Consider the following 20950-nt stretch of genomic DNA (forward strand, 5'->3'; position numbering starts at 1 on the left):
AAGGTGACGTTTTCTGGTAACTATGCTAGACAGTTTGTCTGAACGTGTTACCTCACGTCGGACTTCAGCTGTCGTAAGTGAGTCTGTCTAACGTCGAATATTTACGTAGAACAAAGACAAACTTACTTTTTCTATCATCGAATTCGTCGACCAGTCTCTCTTTAAAATTTCAACATCGAAAATTTCGATCTGGTAGCGGTATTTTGCGCAGAAGCAGCATCGTTGCTGGCGTGAAAAAGAAACTGGGTTAATTGATGCGAGCTCGTGGCTGTCTGGGAGAGAGAAACAGCAAATTCCGCGATCGAAAGTCGCGACCCGGTCCTTCCAGCAACGGGGTTTATGTCAACGATTCGTGGAGGAATCACGTTTCACCGGAACGTATGAAAAATCACAACATTTAACAAATAATTTCCCTGCGCTTGCTGCAACCGACACACCGATGAATTTTACATTGCAAATAAGTGCACAAGTCACGAATGGTTTTTCCCATCTTACATCGCTGGAAAAACTCGAGCGAATAAAAATGCAACACGTCACGTTGCAGGTGTTATTCTACTGACACATCCTTTTTCATCTTAATGCTTCATTAAATTTCATTGAGCTTGTTCGTTGTTTTCAATTGAAAACGAAAAAAGAGATTCACCTCGTCTGTAATTTTTGTATATTTTCATTTTAATTTTCGTTATGTTTTTCTTGGGTAGATTAATAACGATTCTTGCTGCGTTTTCTTTCATCATAAAATTTCCATACATTTAAGGAGCGTAACAGATTGCTTTTTATCGCTACATGTCACATCAGAAGAGCAACAGCCGACAGGTATGGTGTTTCACATTTTTGCCAGATTTCAGATGAAGTTTTCGCGCGGTTGCTTCAGCTACACTCGGTTGCGTACCGTTCATCATCCTCTGTCAGCCTACCACCTGTTTCCGTGCCCGGCGTGCTTTATTCAAGGAGTCAGTAGACCGAAAGGCGATCGTCAATCTGACCGGAAGGTTCGTCAGTACCGGATGGGGCTCGTGAAAGGCAGTGCAATTAATTAAGATGGAATTATGCTGCCAGCTCGTTCACGCCTGAAGGAATAGAAAAACGCGAGGGAGCGCTCAAAACCTACGATCGTTTCACCTCTTATTTCGTCGGTTCACAAAACTTTCACTTTTCTTTCTTTCTTATATCAAAAAATTATATGTCTTTTCATTATATGCTCAATAATCACGTGTAAAGCGTAAGAAACTTTCAATTCAACTTTTGGCGTGGTTTAAAGAGACGTATAAAAACGAGGTTATAAGTGAGACAGAAAGTCTCAAGATTCAGAAAGATTCAATAAGCTTCCCTTCTTTACTGAAAGAAATTCGCTTGTCCTCAACTTATTTTCTTCAAAGAGAAAGTTTATCCCTCCTTTAATGTTTTTATCTCTTAGCAGTGTATTATCTCTATAGAAGTTTAATTACGAAGGGATGAAACGAAACATTTGCTTGATCACTTTTTCTCATAGAAGTCCCGAAACTAGCCCTTAAACCCTCGTTCTACGAATTCGAACCAGGGTAATGAAGAAGAGTCGTCGTAAAACGAAATGATAGTAGGATCGCTTCTTTCCTTTGGAATTCACAGCCGTATGGGGAGTCACCCTTAGTCGTTTGCCTCGAATCACGTGGCCCGTTTCCCTTGGATTTTTCATTAAAACTTTACGACGTCAAGCGAAGAACAACGTAATATTTGAGGAATATTGCTCGTAACTTTGGACTTTTCGTTCCACTCCTCAGATATTTTACAAATTACATCAATGGGATAAATTAAAATTTGTCACAGATCATTTTTACTTTATCCACGTTTATTATAAGTCTATAGTACATGGCTTGTACAATGATATCGAAGAAGTAAAATCTCTGAAAGGGCTATGCAAACGTTCCGGAAATTAATGGCGGGGTTGGTTCCGTGAAACGGACATGCAAATAGATTCGATTAATAACGATAAATGACGAATTCGCCTTCCAGCTGTTACTTCACACGATTTGCGTTTATGCAGGTACGTGAATCTTTTTAATGAATTTCTGCGGATGGACGCGTGGCAATGCAAATAATGAAGCGGAACGCGAAGGAATCGAAGATATTACGCTGCAGCTCGATAGCCCTTTCAATTAGGAAAATAGAATGGCAATACGTGGTGTCTTGCTATTGCATAGATTATCTTTGCCTCAGAACTAGCATTACAATCCTAAAGGAAAAGATAGTTATTTCTATAAATACCGTGTTACGATACTCGTTATTAAATGATGATTTAACAACACCGATAAATTCCACAAAATACCTAATCAAATTTTCGTCGTATTTCGCGTGATTTCTATTCATATATTTGCCATAAAAGATATATAAAGTAATTAGAAAAAAGAAAATCAATAAACAATTTGCCATTCTCGATCTATAGACCGAATTATAAGAAATCTTTTAGCGAGAATAAATGTCGAGTGGATCTCAGAACGACGGAACAACCCTAGGAAAGTCGATCAATTTCTCGATGCGAGATTCGTGCTGAATAAGCAGTTCGTAATTCGCGATCGTGATCAGTCTCAGTATTACCGTCGAAATAGATAACCATAGATATCGTGAGACTTTGCACAACCAATGAATAAATTTTATTTCGAGTCAAACATCTTCGAATCGTAGTACGATAACAGAACGCCTAGTTTTATTTGCCGTAGATTACGATGTTCCGTGGTATTTTGCGCGCACGCGTGTTTCTACGCGATCATCATCATCTTCCAGGCAGAGCAAACATTAGCTAGAATAGTTATGTGCGGATTTAATCCGACCATACGTTGATGATCACACTATTCGATAAGACGAGTTAATTAATTTGAATGTCGAACGAACTAATCTTGAAGGAAAGTATCTTGTAATTAGGATATTGTTCATCTTATTTATGTTATCTTTCGCTGTTTCTATCGCCGAGTATCGTAATATATCAAGCATGTGATTAAGTACTCGAGATTGTTTCGGATATTGATCGGTATGGGCTAACTGATAAAGCTGTCTGAAAGCGGAACTCTTTTCTAGAGAGCATCTACCCCTTGGCGTAACTAACCACGCTTTATAAGAAGTTTTATTTCACAGACTGTAATTTCGCCATTGGTATCGGCAACTTCAAATGTCGCTCCCACTTCTTTTTACCATTAATTTTCGTCATAGATCGTCAAGTGTTCAAACCTTTTTCCGCCGAACCAACGTTTCGGAATTGAAATACATCAACGAAATAATATCTCCGTTGCTCTTTACTAAATACACTTCTTGCTACGTCTCTACCATCTCTATCAGTGATCGATGACGAACCGAGGAAATCGCGATCGCACAATAGGATCGAAAGTCCATTGTATGCGTAATCGTCGACCCGTGCATCCTTCGAGATGCACGTCGATTTCCAGATACTGTTTCACTGGCACGAGAATGCCGATCTGCATCGTGAAGCGTATGATTCATGTTGATTGATTGGTATTTCAGAAATGTCGGTCACTTGGAATAAAAAGCAGCTGTCTGTTAATCAGACTTGATCGTTTTTAAAACGAAAACTTTATCCCGTTTGCGGATATCGTAAATTCATTCCGACGCCAAGATTACCACGATTGATTCAGAAATAGGATGTTGATTCGTCGGGAAGTCCGGATTACCAGCTTCGTCTTTCTTTATCTTATTCGCGGAATCGGAATTTCCTTATCAAAACGTGACGTTAGCGAACTTTGAACTTTGAAATTTTCTACAGAATTTCAAGCATAGTTACGGCACTATAAATCTAATTTATCATAGTTTACGTAATGCTTAATGCGCTTCATTGATCACGCTAATCGAAGGAGACTCGAATTATTATTTTGATCAGTCACAGTGCATTTTAAGACATGCTTCATTACCGCTGTAATTACAGATCTGTTCACGATGTTCTTGCGTTATATCACGGTACAAAGCTGAGTTTGTTATCTGTTCCATTTACTTAATCGATACATTACGTATCGCGATATATTTGTTTCTAAAACAAACAGAGGATCGACTGACCATAAGACGATATTATATCACGCATACTGCGTAAAACTTAAGAATATTTTGCAAGACTTTCCACGAATACTGGACAAATATTAGAGGATATCGAGAAACTGTAATTCAGGAATTACCGTTACATGCGTTAAAATGGAAATTTTCCGCGCGATGTTCAGAATGTTTAGATCGTAAACCAGAAGAAAATATCTCTTTGCTATTTCGTAAAACGAAAAAACATCTGCGTATGGGTGAAATATCGATGCTTTATCTGTTTCTTTTTTAAAATTGATACTCTTATCTTGTCGATATCGTCATTTTATATGTTGTTTATTTAACATTCTGTAATATGTCAGCGAGTTAATTGCGCGTTTTATGCTATCGAAAAATCCACACTGACGTTCAATCTTCGTAATAAAACAATCCTACAGAAATAAGTTGGGATATTGCTATACTAAAATAGATGATCTCGTTTCCATTGAACCTGCCGATGACATTTTCTGCGCAACTAGGCAAAAATTGGAGTTTCCACGCCTTGAAACCAGATTTCATCCGGCTCTATTCGTGGAAAGGACGAAGAGCTCATCTGTGCCGCTATTCACACGCACGGAATTTCAGTGGAAATCAGTTTATAGAACGACGCCGTTAGCGAAATTACTCTAGTCATCGATAGAGAAGCTTCACTTTCGACGCATTAAACATCATATAGTTTTCCTTACGTTTTGATATTTTAATGCTATAAAAAAACAGAACTTTGCGTCAATTCCAAATGCAATGTAGGTATCAAATCTGATCGATAGTGTATTTTTTACTCGCAAGCACATATTGTTTACTTGCTTGTGAATCTTGCAGTTGGCATGTACATAGAATATCAACGATGCGATCGCGGCATGGAGCTTTCGAAATGGAGAATAAAGAGAAGAACAGTCAGACCTCTTATAACCTTCGCTCTGTTCGTTCTTTAGAATTTCCCATAGATAGGATCTAATTAACCCATCCACGACACGAAACCACTCTTGCAGAACTAACCAGAATCACATTTTCGCTAATTAATTAGACCATCGATCGCTTAGTTTCATGCGGGTATCCTAAACTGGTCGTCGAAATTCAATGTACGCGATAAAAAGGATTTTTAGATTCGTCACTTCACCAATTCTATACGAGAGCGTTCGATTCGAAACCCCATTGCCTGGCCATTGTAAATCGTTGGGCGTATGCGTTTCACTCTGGCGGAAGTCCACGAAACCCATTGTTCCCGATAGCAATCGTGCATCGATCACAACGGACGATCCGCGATACTTTTGCGTGAATCGAATTGCGGAGGCGAGTCTCTGTACAGTGGCAAAATTGGCGGGAATGCGACGGCTGAAAATCGAGAACGGAATCCTTGGAATTTCGACGAGAGAAAAGACCGTCTGTGGCGTTGCTTCCCTTTGTTATAAGGAACGAGAAACTATGTGGCTGGAAACCTTCTGTCGAGACACGATTGCAACCAGGAATTCAACGGGGAAGCAAAATTCCGTGAGAAGCAAAATTCATCGAGTATTATGGAAACAACTGAACGTTCGTCGGATATCTTTCGATTCTGTATCTGCTTTACAAAGTTCCATTAAAATTGGCGCGCAGCAACTCGCGTATATGCGACTCCTCGGGGATTTAAGCTTTCCTCGGGGATACATTTGCAATCTACCGATTTATAATCAACGCGAATAAATTACACGCGGACAGATTACTTATATTAGGTCGGTGAAGAGCAACGTCTGTCTGTAAATTGTATGAAACTATGGAAATATTAATTTACGATTCGATTGCACTGGTAGAATGGAAACCGTCATTGTTTCTCCGTAATGATTATTAATAATCGATGATCACAAATAACTGCAGTTTCACTGGCAATATGGTGAAGAATATATTGTCGCGACCGATAACGTTCGAAAAATTAAACCCGCGTGATTAAACTCGAAATTCATTTATAGAAAAGATATTAAAATACGAATCAAATACAGCAGCGAAAGGAAAGGAAATATTTTATCTCAAACCTCCGGTTGTATCAACTTTATGACACAGATTGAATGATCAATGATAAAGTATTTATCTTTACACGTAGTAATGTAGAAATTTATGTAGTGCTATTATCTTGCGCACATCTATCATAACAAAATTTTACGTTACATATCCTTTTCCGTTTACAATTTTTAATCGAGTCACCACATTTATTTATGTTTCCGTATACAGTGGATTAGGAGATTTGGAATGTTGCTGCAAGCCGCTAGCGTTATTGCATGATCGAGTAGGGCAATTTGCGTTATCGTGAGCTTCCCCTACGCCAGAGAACTCAATCAACGGAAACAGTGGTTATCGAGAAACACATTGATCAAACGGCGAAAATTCCCCGATTTTCATCGATCGATAATTCGAAAAAGACAGGAAGGTATAAGAAACAACTACACTTAACGTTTTAACGGAATTTAAGTTAATGTAATCGAAATTCGTGTGCTTACTTTCAAAATATAAAGAAATACATTTGTTAAAAGAATAAAACAGGAACCTTTTACCGACGATAGTTTTTAATGACACTGGCAGAGCTGTCGAAATGTCGGCGGAACCGGAAACGTGTCGCGTGTAGAAGCGCATTTAATTTGACCGGGACGCCGCGAAATTAGTATGCGATGGGGTATGCCGCGACGTTGTCCGCGTTCGACCGGCTCAGATTAAAAGAACGAGCGATAGCAGACTGAGAAAAGCGGCACAAGACGTACAGGCTCCCACGGTGCTCGGCCATTTTCCCATAAATTCGGCTCAACCGGTTCCGAAAACGTAAAGGTGCTTACGACGAGTGAATGAGATTCAGTATGCCTGCGGCCGTTCACCTCATGCGTGATTTGGGGGAAAGCTTTATCTTTTATTCGTACGCATTCTACCAAATCAACCAACGTTTTTTTTTTTTTTTCATATATCGTTTCGTATCTTTCCTTTCCTCAATCGTTTCTTTTCCCTTTTTTCTGTACTCCATTTTGTAACGCGGCACACTCCATCAGGAGCAACGCGTTTCCATAATAGGTATCAAGAAGATTCCCACGAGATATAGCCATAGAGTATCTACTAAAAACGGATCGATGGAAAACTGCATTTATTCTAACCCACGAGAGGGGATTTAAGTGATCCACAACATCGCCGGTTAAATTTTATTCGGTCGATTTGTCCTGAAATATTGACGCAACATCACGCGTGTATCTAGATGTTTGTCAGCCTCGTTTACCAACAGTTTTTTTTTTTTATTCCTTGCTAGAGTACACGCACGCAACTCGCACAGCACGTGGATCACGAATTGCTTTTCGTAATCATAGAGTTTCAATCGAACTTATGCTTTTTAATATTCTCTGCGGTTATATTCTACGCTGCGTGTTCCGATTTGGAACATCGCGTATGTTTCATGTTAATGTATTTGATAAAGGTGTAGGATTTGAGAGGTTATTTTCAACTATAACTTAACCTCTGCTTTAGAATTGGAACTAAATCGAATTTTCGATCTTCACACGCTAGTCTAACTCATCGATACTCTTCATTGGTGAATAATATGCTAACAACGGTCAAATACCGGTTTTCAAGACAATGAGAAATGTGTGCCGCGTTTAAGTAATTGTTTACAGCGTCGGTGGAAGAGGGAGATTCGATTTTTCATTGTAACTCACCGCTTATATTCTCAGAATTCTAGCGCGACATTCCATTGAATTGACGCGTGACTGAGGAATCACCGTAACTCGATTTTTCTACGAAAAATACCGTGTTTTCCGAAAAATTGTTAGTTATCTTACGTATATATTACCTTCCGGTTAAGTGCTCGGTAATATAACCAAGGAAAATGTTATTACACGATCAAAGTTAAGATGATCTTACCTAAATGTTTCTTCTGGCGTCGTGGCCCACACCCTGTTCAAGACAAGATCAAACTGTCACTCTTAACGCCTATAATTGAACACAGCTAATCAGCACGACACACTGCTTCACGACACCTATCCGTTACGTTCTTATTTATTTCGTAAACGCGAAATACTGAAAGAGGCGAGTCGTCAGAAACGTTCTCTGACCGTGATTACTGCACGAATGCTTCGAGTACGTCATGCCCTGAGAAGCTAGCGCCGCAATGCGAACTACCGCACACTGCCACCTGGTTTGGGAAGCATACTAGAGTTTTTAGTTCCCGCAATTCAGTTCTGCCAGCGAGTAGTAACTTTTTATTTCTTTCGGTATTTTTCATTTCCTACGTTTCGTCTCTCCGGCTTCTCGTGATCAAGGTGTTCATATTTTCTTTTTCTATACGAATTTTCTCTATAATTTATATTCATCGAATAAAAGTATTGCGTTTATTAGGATTCTCTTATATAGGTTATGCTCGATTTTGTAACTTGTTCAGTTCAGTTGTTTCTTTAAAGATGCATTTTTATAAATGAAATGTTTTAATAGGTCACAATTGTATGCGTTTTACATATTTATAACCTTTCATTTTGATTCATATACAAAGCATCTCATAGTAGCATTTATACGACTGCATTTTTATTTAGTTATAACATGTTGATGAATTCAATTGGACGAGATAAATATTTGTCAATAACAATTTCTTAACGATTCTTTGAGCGTTAAATTTAAGAAGAAAATACGTTAAGGATCATGTAATATTGTTACGATAATATTTTTATGACATTACTAGTGAATTTTTAAAAAATCAATAATCATATATTTGTTATTATACACGTCAGCTTTAAGCAAATACGCAAAATTTTATTCGAGACTATCTTTCTCCAATATAAAGAGCGAGAATTACGTGTAAAGTAAGCGTATAATTGTTTCATCTATTTATTGTTGATGTTGTGGATTGACTTTTCACTATTTTTAATGTTAGTCTGCTATTTTGCGTGCGAAAATTAATATTTCGTGTGAATATAAATTATTCTTAATGATAATTACCGAGCATTATTATTTGTTACTTTTAAACAAACCGACTTGGACCGTACTATATAATATTAAAACAAAATTATTGTTTCGAGCAGGTTGATAATATTTCTATTTGATACGTTTTTACGAAACAGCAATATGGCAGGTGACAAAAATGAAGATACAAAAGAGGATAAATCCAGCGAAAATAAAGACCAACTACGAATGATAGCTGCTGAAGAACGTTTGGAATATTTTAAAAAATTAGAAAAATGGTTACATGAAGCCTATGCTTGGCAAAACATGGCTGCAATGTTTCCGTATTATTTAATGTCTGGACAAATAATAAATCCATCATCTGGTAAGATTATCACATTGCTGTCATCTCATGAAGCATGTAATTTACAAGTTACTATGAATTCTCAATGTAGCAAAATTATTCTATAAAATAGAATAATTATAGGTGTACCATCATTCTCATCACAAGTATCAAATGTAGCAAATACACATAGGTTAATTGTTGACACGAATGACCAGGAAAACGATCCAGTCATACAAAGAAGGCCGCAAGATCATGTAGGACCTCCGTTCCAGCATCGTGGAGCTGAAGGTAGAAGGTCATAACGATATCTCCTGTGTCCATCACATTCTAACAGAGGTTCAGCTAGTACTATATGTGCTTTTATTACAAAAGTATTGCATTTTATATAATTGTTTTCAAAATGTTTGTCTGATTTATGTGTCTTAAAATAGCTACGCATAATGCAGTATTTTTGAAACATACATTTTCATCTGTATCATCTAATGTCATGATTATCTTCTCCATTAAGATTTAAGGAAACGATTTTTTCAGGATTTCAATACCGTATAGCTCCAATATGGAAGAGATTTGCAGCAGAATTTATAGATACAATAGTGTTATTTCTTTTGAAGTTTTCCATTACTTTCATTGCTATTGATGTTTTCGATTTCATGTATGTATGATTAATCCTTTTTTCTTTATAGTTTCATCTTTTTTTTGACTTGCCATCATTCTATCTTATTTTAGAGATATAGATGATCTAGACTTGGTACGAATAAACTTGAAAGTTGATTATAAAATAACTTTGGAAATGAAATATGGCATATTAATACTAGAAATAATTCATCGTGTAGTAGTGTGCATTTTCGAGGTATGTATATTATTGATAGAAAATAATACAAGTAATGCTTAATGAAAACATTTTTTTAGGCATTTTGGCTTCAACATGGTGTAAATGGTAGTATTGGTGGTGCAACACCTGGAAAATTCCTGATGGGATTAAAGGTAGTTCAGTGCCGTAGTATTACACCTGTTGATAGACCTCTTAATCCTGAGGTTGTATTTGTTTCACCAGGAATAGATATAGGTTTACCACTAGCACTTAAAAGATCAATTGTGAAGAATCTAATTTTAGTATTTTTATTTCCTATATTCTTTTCCTCTTTTGCCTACGATTTTAACAGAAGTTTTTATGACATAGTTTCTGATTGCATTGTGGTTGAAGATCCTCATAGGAACAATAATAATAATAGACTTCATCAACAATAAAAACATCAAACAAATTATACCTACATTGTATATATCGTGTGTGCACAAGCGTATCTAATATGTATATAAACGTTCAACTAAACAAATCGATTATCGCAATACTACGAAGTACTTTTCTAGATGTATTGCGAGAAATCTTACAGTTTCTGGATAACATAAATTTACCAATTGTTCGAGAAACAAAACTTAATTATCTTGAGACTTATACCATTGAGATTATACAGATTTTATCTAACACAGTTATTAATAAAACATTTTGTAATTTATTTTCAAGCTTTTTGAATCCCCACACATATGACATTAATAATTTTTTAACATATTGTTTTTATAACACATTTGCGAAATTATTATAGGAACATTTTTGTGGAAATCTTCAGAACAGAAGAAAATTTTTTTCGACGTATTTTAAATTTTTAGCGCCATCTAGAGGAATAAGATTAGAAACTAACAAGACTAACAACTAACCAATGACGTCACTTCCCAGTTAAACGTGGCTACCCTACAAGTGAAGGAAGGAGTGGCTTTGCGACCTGTCAAGTTAGATGATTTCTCGTGAAAATTAATGACTCGTTGCATTAATTAAGTTATTCACGTGTGCTTAGTACTTATAATCCATCGCGTAGTAGTTCTAATATACGAAGAAAATGTCGTCTTCGGGTGATTTTGGAAACCCGTTGCGTAAATTTAAGCTTGTCTTTCTCGGTGAACAGAGCGGTATGTATTTTCTAAATCTACTTCCGTTGATTTTGGATCAATATTGTTGATGTACATGTCCGTTTTATCTTGCTGATGATTTCTCGTGTATCAAGTACCATATTTTCTGTCGTATGTATCTGTTCCAGTGATGACCGTTCTAGGTTATAGATCAATATTTCTGGTCACTGTGCAACTTTATCGTTGCGATCGAATTTGGCGTCGTTCTTATTATCACCATCCTAAAATTGCATTTAGTCTTAACAATACCTATAATTTTATATGTACCTAGTTGTACAATCCCATCATTTTCATAAAAAATGTTTATTAACCATTAAAATTCATTATTTATGCACTTAATCTCGTATCGCTGTTTTATATATTTGTTTCATTTTAAACGATTGCAGACTATATCGATATACCGCAATATTGTAAAATCTAATCGCAGTGAATAAATTTCAATAATTTATATTTTATCTAAGGGAAGATAGTAATTTTACTATGAATTATATATTTTTAAAAATGGCTACAATATGATTTAAATTTATAATAATAATTCATTATCATGTATGTTTCTGAACTACATTTTGTACAACTATATTCTATTTTGTATTTTGATTTTTTAAACACATAATAGTACATTTTTTGCATTAATCGTGTGATTTGATGTTGCAGTTGGAAAAACTTCTCTTATCACACGGTTTATGTATGACAGCTTTGACAACACGTATCAGGTATGAAACTATTGGTTTTGTGGTGTACATATATTTATGCATATGTCATAAAATTTACGTATAGTTTTAAATAAATATCAAATAACAAATTGATTTAGTGACATAGATTAATATGTTATCTTATAAATATTTAAATATAACAGTTCTTTAATTTTCTCTTTTACCACACAACCTACAATCCAAATTTCTGAGATTATCCATATCTCATTGGCATATTTTCCAATGATCTTATGAGAATGTCATAAATTTGTACTTTTATCTATATCTTTATCTTTCATTTTTTTTTAATTTCATTTTATTGTAGTTATGATTTTTATATGTCTTACACTTTTGTTGTATAAAATGGACAGTATCAATTATCAGTGAGGAGAGACAATAGGGCGGCCAAGACATTGATTTTTTGCAATAGATAACATTAAAGAAACAAAATGTAGGAATATCATAAGATTATCGTCAAGTATTATTACTTCTAATTTGTGAGTTTATTAAAATATGAAATTTCAATATAGTAGTTTTAATTAAAATATTTTAGGTATAATGAAATGATTTTATATGGAAAGTTACAATAAAATACTATATTATTTATTACAGGCTACAATAGGTATAGATTTTTTAAGCAAAACTATGTATCTGGAGGATAGAACTGTAAGATTACAGCTGTGGGATACTGCAGGCCAAGAACGGTTTAGATCTTTGATACCTAGTTATATCAGAGATTCTACTGTTGCAGTAGTGGTGTATGATATTACTAGTAAGTTTAATTTGAAATAGAGATAAAGTGTAGACTATGTCATGTTACATCATGAGCTCAAGTGAACTATATATACAGATGCAAACTCATTTCATCAAACATCAAAATGGATTGATGATGTACGGACTGAAAGAGGAAGTGATGTAATTATTATGTTAGTGGGTAATAAAACAGATTTGGGTGATAAAAGACAAGTTTCAATGGAAGAAGGTGAACGAAAAGCTAAAGAGTTAAATGTAATGTTTATTGAAACTAGTGCTAAAGCTGGATATAATGTGAAACAGGTAAGTTTCTATTGCTTAATAAACATTTATTCTTTGCTATATTAATTAAAATTGTAATATATTAATTCTATTCTATTCATTGGCCAGCTTTTTAGAAGAGTAGCAGCAGCTTTACCAGGCATGGATTCCACTGAAAATAAGCCACCCGAAGACAGTATCCTTTATGTAAGATACGTAATGTGCACATCTGCATGGTACATATACATAATCATATTTCAGGGATTTTTCTTTCTTCAAATATAGCACTAAGAAATATGTCCTACATCCTTAATCTTTATTCTGTTTTTATTTGTTACATGGTTTGAATATCATTTGCTTTCAAGATTACTTGATTTCAGTCTATCAAAGTAATCTTTCAATATATTTTATAGAAACTTCATTGGTTATTTAAATTTCAGATATATTTTACAGTAATATTTTATCAATTTTCTAGAATAATTAAATATGTATGTTATATAGTTTTAAATTTTTCATAACCATTATTAATTTTCTAAGAATCGTTTTGAATCCATTACTTTTAACATTATTTTTTAACATTATTAACAGTTTCAGTTTTTTCCGTTATCTTTTTGTGTTTTCCTTAATGTGTTGCTAAACCTGTAGTGCAAGAAGTAGTTCTGAAGGACACACCAATTGAACTGAAAGCATCGGAGAGCAGTTGTGCATGTTAAACCACCGATCAGCCTAATGGTAGACAACACACTGATATAAGTTAATTTATAAATTAAACTTTCAATGCTAGGACAGTGATATTCAGTCTGTACCCTTTCACAGTTTATAATGTGAAAAGGAGTAGCACTGTATTGAGGAGCTATAATGGTCTTTTCGTGAAAGAAAAATAAATATCCCACGGTAGCTTAAGCAGACTGCTTTTACACAATAACGTGTTTGTGTGTACTAGTAAATCATCAACATAATTTAATTCATTTAAACTCTTGTACTTCATCAGAGCCGCTTGCTTTTTTGACGTGTCGGTAGTTAATAATCATCATCTTAGATAGTGCTTCGAACATTTTCTTAATCAACAAATAATTTTTATAACAGATATTTTGTTTGTCACGAATATGTGTAATTTTAAGTAATTAAATTTTTTTTATATTTTGCATTCTGATAAAAAAGAATTTGAATGAAATACTAGTCGTATGCATGATCAGTGCTGCAATTGCATGATATATGGTGCACTTATATATATACTACATATGTATTTATCGTCATGTATATATAAGTTGCAATACGCGATAAACTAATGTTGAAATCATGTAATTACGTATTGCGTAAATGCAGTCAAAGTAATAGTCAACTACAATTTGTTATCGATTTGAACTGGTTGCAAACGCGAGCAATAAAAATCTTATATATTTATGGATGCACTGGATTGAAATGTGGACCGATTTAGTATAAAAGGCAACTCGTATAATATGTACCTGCGAGCGTACTGTGAATGAGCATAAGGGGAAAAATAATTTCAACGATGCAAAATTAGTAGTTAACGATATCTCATTTTTTATAAATATTTTAAGAAAACATTGCTCATGTATAATGGTTTTCCTTGATTTGGAATAATCACTGCATAAATTAATATGTTGCATTTCCTATTGAAGTATTATTTATATACTTGGAACTGAATATTTCATTTATATATACACATACAAAAGTAAAAAAAAAAAAAAAAAAAAGCAGGAAAGAAAGAAATTTAGATAGATCAAATCATTTTCAGAAACTTTGACAAAATTGAATTTGTATATATTAACTTAAAATTTGGGATATGGATAGACAGAATGCTATTATACCTAATACTATGATATTTTTGTTAATAATTATTGTAATATTTTATTTATATAAAAACATCTAATAGCATTATTATTTTTTTATATTGATTTTTTTATGAACCATAATTTGTTCTTGCCATTTTTCCTCGTTATACATATTTCCTTATTTCGTAATCATTGTATAAGTCTTATTTTTAGCTGTATAATATTTTAACTAGGGTTTATATACATATCGGAAAAATAGGGGCAAAGTGAAACACTTAAAATTTAAATATGATACAAAAATCATACAAATAACAGAAGCAGTTCTATTTTATTTTATATTTCATTATAAATCTTTTGTTTTATAAGATCTCTAATATAAAAGGTCTGTCGCCTTTGTAGTATTTTTTATAGTTTTTACTGTGCTCTGCTATCAGCTTCGTAGAAAGAAAATGAAGCTAGCTAAATATACTTTCATATAATTTGAACACTAATCTAAAATACTGATAATTACTTGCTTATCTGGCTAGAAAAATGATTATTTTGTTTATAAAACGTTAAAAACTCCGATAACGACTATGATTAATGTCTCAGTGAATAATCGGGCTGACAAGTGATAATAGCTGATCATAATTTAGGACGCACTTGAACAATTAGTTATTGGCATATACAGAATATTCCACTTTGCCTCTATTTTTTCTATATATACAATGCTTTGTATCATATCGTGAGTATGTGAGAGATAGCACTCATTGTATAATTTCTAATTAAGGTGCTTTGTGGCTGTAAAATTTCACGGTTATTAATGTTAGGGAATGCTCCGTCCCGTTTTTAAACTACTTAAATTTTATATGCTTTTTGAATACCATCTATCCTAGCTTTCGGAAAAAGAAAAACACACATTTACTGACTCAAACTTCAATGGGACTAAATTTTCGATCGCAATCCAGAGTCAAAAATCGTATACACTTGAGAAATTCTTTGTAAAACTTCTAAATTTGATATAATATAATGACTCAGCATACTGCCTAAACACAAGGAATCGTTCAAATCTATTAATACGATTTTTTTTTTAGGGTTTAGCAGTTTCTTCTTAGAATTTACACGAATTTGTAAGATTGATACGAAAATTGATCGACACGCTGATCCTTTTTTTTTTTTTTTTTAAATGAATTAATAGCTGAATATTAATGGCAATCGAATGGTTACTGTGATAACGCCTTAACACACGAAAGCAGCTGTCGATTTGCAGAATCAATCACCGATGCAGAACGGCTCCGAATCGGAGGGAGAGAGCGGCTGCATTTGCTAGGGAGGTGGTTTATCAATGTGCAGCTAATAATGCTAACTCCTTGAGACATTCTGATACGAACCAAAAATCATCACGTACTATTAACAAGATGCTGGCTTCTTCTGATGTCTACATCGTGGCCCATAAGTTAACGCGCGACGAAGGCACAAAACGTTTCATTGACACCGTTCTTACTACCAACTACTTCTGCCCCGATCAGTCTCATTTAAGTCGTTTAACTATAGCGTGATTAACTGAGCGTTTTGCTATGATTCATATTACTCCGAGAACAGCTTCGTACGGTTATAGTGCACGTTGTTATGTTGTTGTACCCGCCAGACACTCTTCGACGAGAACTAGCGATCTTCTTTACACATTACGGTGTGAACCGCAAATAGACGTCGTTCAGAAAAGAAATAAAAAGTTCCACCAAACGAATGACCGATGTAATAGCTACATCACGATGATAGGATGGCTCTTCCATGCTCGTTGGAATATCATTCAATGCATCGTTAAGCGATCGAAGCAATATGCAAACAGCTTTTCTGTGAGATTGTACATATCACGATTCTTGATGTTGCGAATCGTTCAATAAATAAAAAGTACATCGACATTACTATTTTTACTTTTCCATAAAATTTCGTCGAGCTTAGCCGACTCGAGAAGTCGAGATGCCACCAATTTCTTCCGAACAACGTTCTTTGCTCATCCTATCATCGTTTTCTTGGATCGCGATTTTCGAGGTAAAATCTACTCAACACGCACAAGACACCGAGAAGCTTAGACGAGAGTCTTTTAGACAGAGATATTCTAGACCTTAACGAAAACGACTGAAAGTAAAACGTTTTATTAGTTTACAAGATAGTCGAGGAAATCGAATGATCGAACGGTCTGTTTCTGGATCATTTGCGAAAATTATTACTCACACGTAGAACATGTTATTGGCAAGTTTGTTCGATGGTGGATTGTTCAAGGTTTATAATATTGTAATCATAATTAACCATCTTTATAGACATTTTTCAATATTTCTTGATAAATAAGCGAGCGACTCGATATGCGATCCGTTCATAAATTGAGGAAGAAGACGCACGTTGAAGAGAATAATTTGGGAAAAGAATGAAATGTGTTCAATCGTTCACTCGCCATTTTATATAATTATTAACTTGTGTAACTATTCAATTTTTGTCTTTCAGTACGTTATCTTTTGAACCAATGAAATTTGTTGATTGTTTCAGCAAGTTAGATGAAAGAGAATCGGTATTTCAGTTTAAAAGGAAGATTTAGAGTTGCGTCTTCTTTCTAACGAGATACACACAAACACACATGCACAAATAAATGCATAAATGACTAAAACGTAGAAATCAGTATGAAAAAAAGTGTGTGCATTGTGCATCAATTCATGAACCTGTCTCGTGTGTCACAACGTGTGACGAGCGTCGAGCGACGAAATTGCTCGTGTTTTATCGAGGAGACTGAACGCTTTTGAGCACGCCGTTGTTTAATCAGAATCGAATAAAACGAAACGAAATATACTCGAGCTATAATACTAATACTGTACCGTGCCAGGCATAACACGAAGCGCTTTGGAGGAAAAGATGTTGCGACAGTCTCGTTAATGAAGCGGCTGAACTCGGAAAATTCGCGGGTAAATTGGTTCGAGCGCGACATTCAGTGTTCTGTCAGCGATAATCGAGTGTGCCATGAAGGAAGTGGGCCAATTTTACATCTGCTAATTAGAATTTAGAAAAAAAAAAAAAAAAAAAAAAAACGAAACGGTAGACGCATCTGTGGAGAAAATGCAAGGATGAGAAAATTTCGCTTGCCACGTGACCGAAGTCGCGAACGAGCGTAGTTTCCTCTGGCGTCGTCGTTGAACATTGATGTGATAAGGCTTCTGTTTGAAGAAAACGATGGGAAAAGAGCGAAACATGGAACAGAAATTAAGTGATATGTAATTCATTAATCCGCCGTGCTTATCGCGAGCTCTACGTGCACTAGCACCGTTTCTTCTCAACGTTAAACTGTCTCTCTAGCGCAGCCCCTTGTGTAATAACGTGTCGTGTAGCGTTGATTCGCACCGTCTTGTATTGCAGCGTACGAACATCCAGAAGTTCTGTGGTACGAATCCCGAAGAAAGTTTAGTACGTTTTGCAAAGGTCGAAGATACTTTATTACGTTCGATACTTTCTATTCGGGAAAAACATATTCTCGTTGAGGAATGTATTGTAAACTATGAATATGGAATAATCTAAAAAGCGCCTAAAAATGTCGGTTGGGGAAAGGATTCGTATCATTCGACTTCTTGTTGGTGCATACCGAGCGTATATTTTTCTTTCATTCGGCCTCGTGTTCCGCGGAGAAGACACTCGGCTGCAGACTCCTCGACCGAAAATACGGCCGTAGCTCGACGTAGGGTAGATTCCCTTAGACATTTCCGTACGAGGGGAATAACTTTGCTGTACTCGTTTTAATCTTTATCGCCTAGTTCGCGATGTTCATGCCTAAGGAGAAAGAGGACGTGTCAACGCTCGTCAGGGGCGCACTTCCGATGTAACTAAAGGAAGTCCTCTCGATCTCCACGCGGCTGCAGCGATTGTCTCCTCCACGCTGGCGAAGCGAACGAATGTAGAGATACGTCGATCTAGTCGGAACGATCTATCATTGGAAACAACGCGATCGATGGATCGTTCAAAAATCCACGGTGCTTGTTTCGTTAGGGCACAGTGAGATCTTTTCGGTTGCGGTTCCATCCTTTCGCCACGAGAGTATTGCCGATTAAATAAAAAATATTGTCACGAATTTCGTCGAAGAGTTACGTTATTGTATCGAGTCACTCAAACGTGATTTGACAATTACGATAATTGGTGATTGCGTGAAACACATCTATGAAAGTATTGACAAATGTTTGTGTAAGGGATGGAATACGTTTATTAGAATTATTTAGTAAGACGAAAAAAGTATCCAGATTTCATATGATCTTATATTTTCTTTTATAAAGCTTGCATTTTATTTAAGGGATAGTCTTAAAGATTCGTATGTAGGGTCCTGAGTAAATGTATTCGTTTCTTTAGGCACACGGAATTACGTTGTATTATTTTAAGTAATATTAGTACGAGGAAAGAAACATTCGGTTTTGTAACGTGGTTGCTCTTCGTAGCGAAAGGGTTAACGGAGATTTGATAATCTAGTAGTAATAATGATTTGTAGCGTTTCGGAGGATTCTTGTGAATGTAATTTGCAAGGCAGCCGCGTTATGTGGTAATGTTATTGTAGCCGATGTTTCTTAGTTAAATAGAGGTATTCGCTGTATCGTCTTTTTGCAATTAAATTGTCAACCTTAACGTAGTAGTAGGGTGCGATATTCATTAATTGTAAAGTTAACCCTTCCAGTCATCGAGGCTGTAGAATTCTTGTGATGGATCTTTTTGTAAAACATTATGAATCCAACATTATGAATTCATAATATAGTCTTCGACGTAGGAAGCGAAATGAAATTTGTGGGAATGTTCTTTCTGTATATTCGATTTTCTGTCTCTATATGATAATTTGATACTTATAGTAGAATGTTTCCTTGATTCCTATTATTCTTCGTTCGAAACGAAATGAAAATCCGAGACTCGAAGGGTTAAATGTTTCAAGGCTTTAAGTTTCTCCGACATATTTAATATAAAATAGAAACTAATGTACGCTTTTGTTTAACGTGATAAAACGAGATCTTGCAGAAATATAATTGAAAATAAACACCAGAGATTCTTGATTCATTCGAGATCGATGTAAGGGAAATTGATCGACGATCGACAACAGCTCCTTCGCGTTTGTACCTGCATCGTTCTACATACGCGCCTGAACATTCCGATCAGACCGGAAGACTAAAAGTGCATTTATGGCTCACATGATCTATAAGCAATGTAAACATATTACATTATTATAACTATCGCGATTGGATTCGTTGAAGAGGCGAAAGAAATGGATACCGAGGACAAGCCCGGGATCTTTTATTGTTTCCCTCATTTGCTATAGCTCAATATCGAAGTACGTAAATAACGAGTAGTAAATCGTGATATTTCTCATTTAGCTTCGAAGCTACGCGTAGCTGTAGCAATTGCATATACACACACACACACACATACAAACACACCGATTGTATCGTATTTAATATTAGGGGACACGTGTCGTCGTTTCTTCGATTTACGCGTTTGTCCGTGCTACAACGAACCGAGATCAGAGGAGGACTGCGATAAAGAAGCATGCGTTTGTTTTATACAATTTAATCGGTCGTACCGAAGATTATGTTTCTTCTGTGAATAAAACACTGTAGCACGCTTCGCTTAAGAATTCGATACACCCGTTTGTGTTCCATTGGATATGAGTAAAATATGTGTTCTACTCTCTATTGACTAATTTCAACCTCCTCGATTCACAGTTCCTTCGAAGCCGCAATCATTTTACCCTAACAATCGAAGACCGAATGTGACTTTACGCGACGAATGTGTAACGCTGGTTAGAAAGCAACGATCCGAATTAAGGAGACGATTCCTCCGATCATTTTCCATTTTATCGTATTAGGTGCAAAGATTTCCAAGTTCACACTAGCGATACGATTTTCGGGATTGAACGTAGTATATCAATGACATACTCACGCTGACTGAGACACTATAATTCGATCAGCGTAGCATGGTGATTTAATCACAGGTAACAGCACTGCAATCAAGCAATCCTATCAGAGTATATTCGCGTTATCTTCTCAGCCCGATTAGGAGTTCCTCGAAAACAGACGTACCGTATCCATAACGCATTCGACTGTAATCCGTCACACTGGATCACGATAGACCTTTCCGGAGACTGGCTAGCCTGTTTAATGCAATTACGATGGTGCCGTAGGTTAATTGAACCGCTAGTGTAAACGAATACTGCAGCGATACTTGTA

General features: G+C 35.5%; 3 protein-coding genes across 7 annotated transcripts in view; 2 read left to right on the plus strand and 1 right to left on the minus strand.

Annotated features, from left to right (window-relative positions):
• Krz (beta-arrestin protein kurtz) overlaps positions 1-8120 on the minus strand; it is a 28029-nt gene extending 19909 nt beyond the window's left edge. The window contains exon 1 of the mRNA XM_072002936.1: positions 7915-8120. The gene's annotated coding sequence lies outside the window, so the exon portion shown is untranslated. The remainder of the gene's footprint in view (positions 1-7914) is intronic.
• Positions 8121-8187: 67 nt separating this feature from the next.
• Positions 8188-10785, plus strand: LOC139987080 (protein FAM8A1). 4 transcript variants are annotated; one of them, XM_072002956.1, is made up of 6 exons: positions 8188-8312; positions 9066-9310; positions 9413-9559; positions 9803-9923; positions 9998-10121; positions 10181-10785. In XM_072002956.1, the coding sequence occupies exons 2-6, from the start codon at positions 9109-9111 to the stop codon at positions 10517-10519; spliced, it is 933 nt and encodes a 310-aa protein (XP_071859057.1). In that variant the 5' UTR covers positions 8188-8312; positions 9066-9108; the 3' UTR covers positions 10520-10785. The 4 variants fall into 4 exon arrangements, with proteins under 4 accessions (XP_071859057.1, XP_071859058.1, XP_071859055.1 ...); XM_072002957.1 differs by having other exon boundaries at positions 8195-8312; positions 9105-9310; XM_072002954.1 differs by lacking the exon at positions 8188-8312 and adding an exon at positions 8450-8490 and having other exon boundaries at positions 9105-9310.
• A 203-nt stretch (positions 10786-10988) lies between these two features.
• Positions 10989-19769, plus strand: Rab6 (RAS oncogene family member Rab6). Of its 2 annotated transcripts, none has more exons than XM_072002960.1 (6): positions 10989-11233; positions 11888-11946; positions 12538-12697; positions 12776-12981; positions 13069-13135; positions 15971-19769. In XM_072002960.1, exons 1-6 carry the CDS (start codon positions 11164-11166, stop codon positions 16042-16044), a joined length of 636 nt encoding a protein of 211 aa, XP_071859061.1. In that variant the 5' UTR covers positions 10989-11163; the 3' UTR covers positions 16045-19769. The 2 variants fall into 2 exon arrangements, with proteins under 2 accessions (XP_071859061.1, XP_071859062.1); XM_072002961.1 differs by lacking the exon at positions 15971-19769 and adding an exon at positions 13585-14844 and having other exon boundaries at positions 10990-11233.
• The last annotated feature ends 1181 nt before the right edge of the window (positions 19770-20950 follow it).

Source organism: Bombus fervidus, chromosome 5, assembly GCF_041682495.2.
Source record: "Bombus fervidus isolate BK054 chromosome 5, iyBomFerv1, whole genome shotgun sequence".
Classification (NCBI taxonomy): domain Eukaryota; kingdom Metazoa; phylum Arthropoda; class Insecta; order Hymenoptera; family Apidae; genus Bombus; species Bombus fervidus.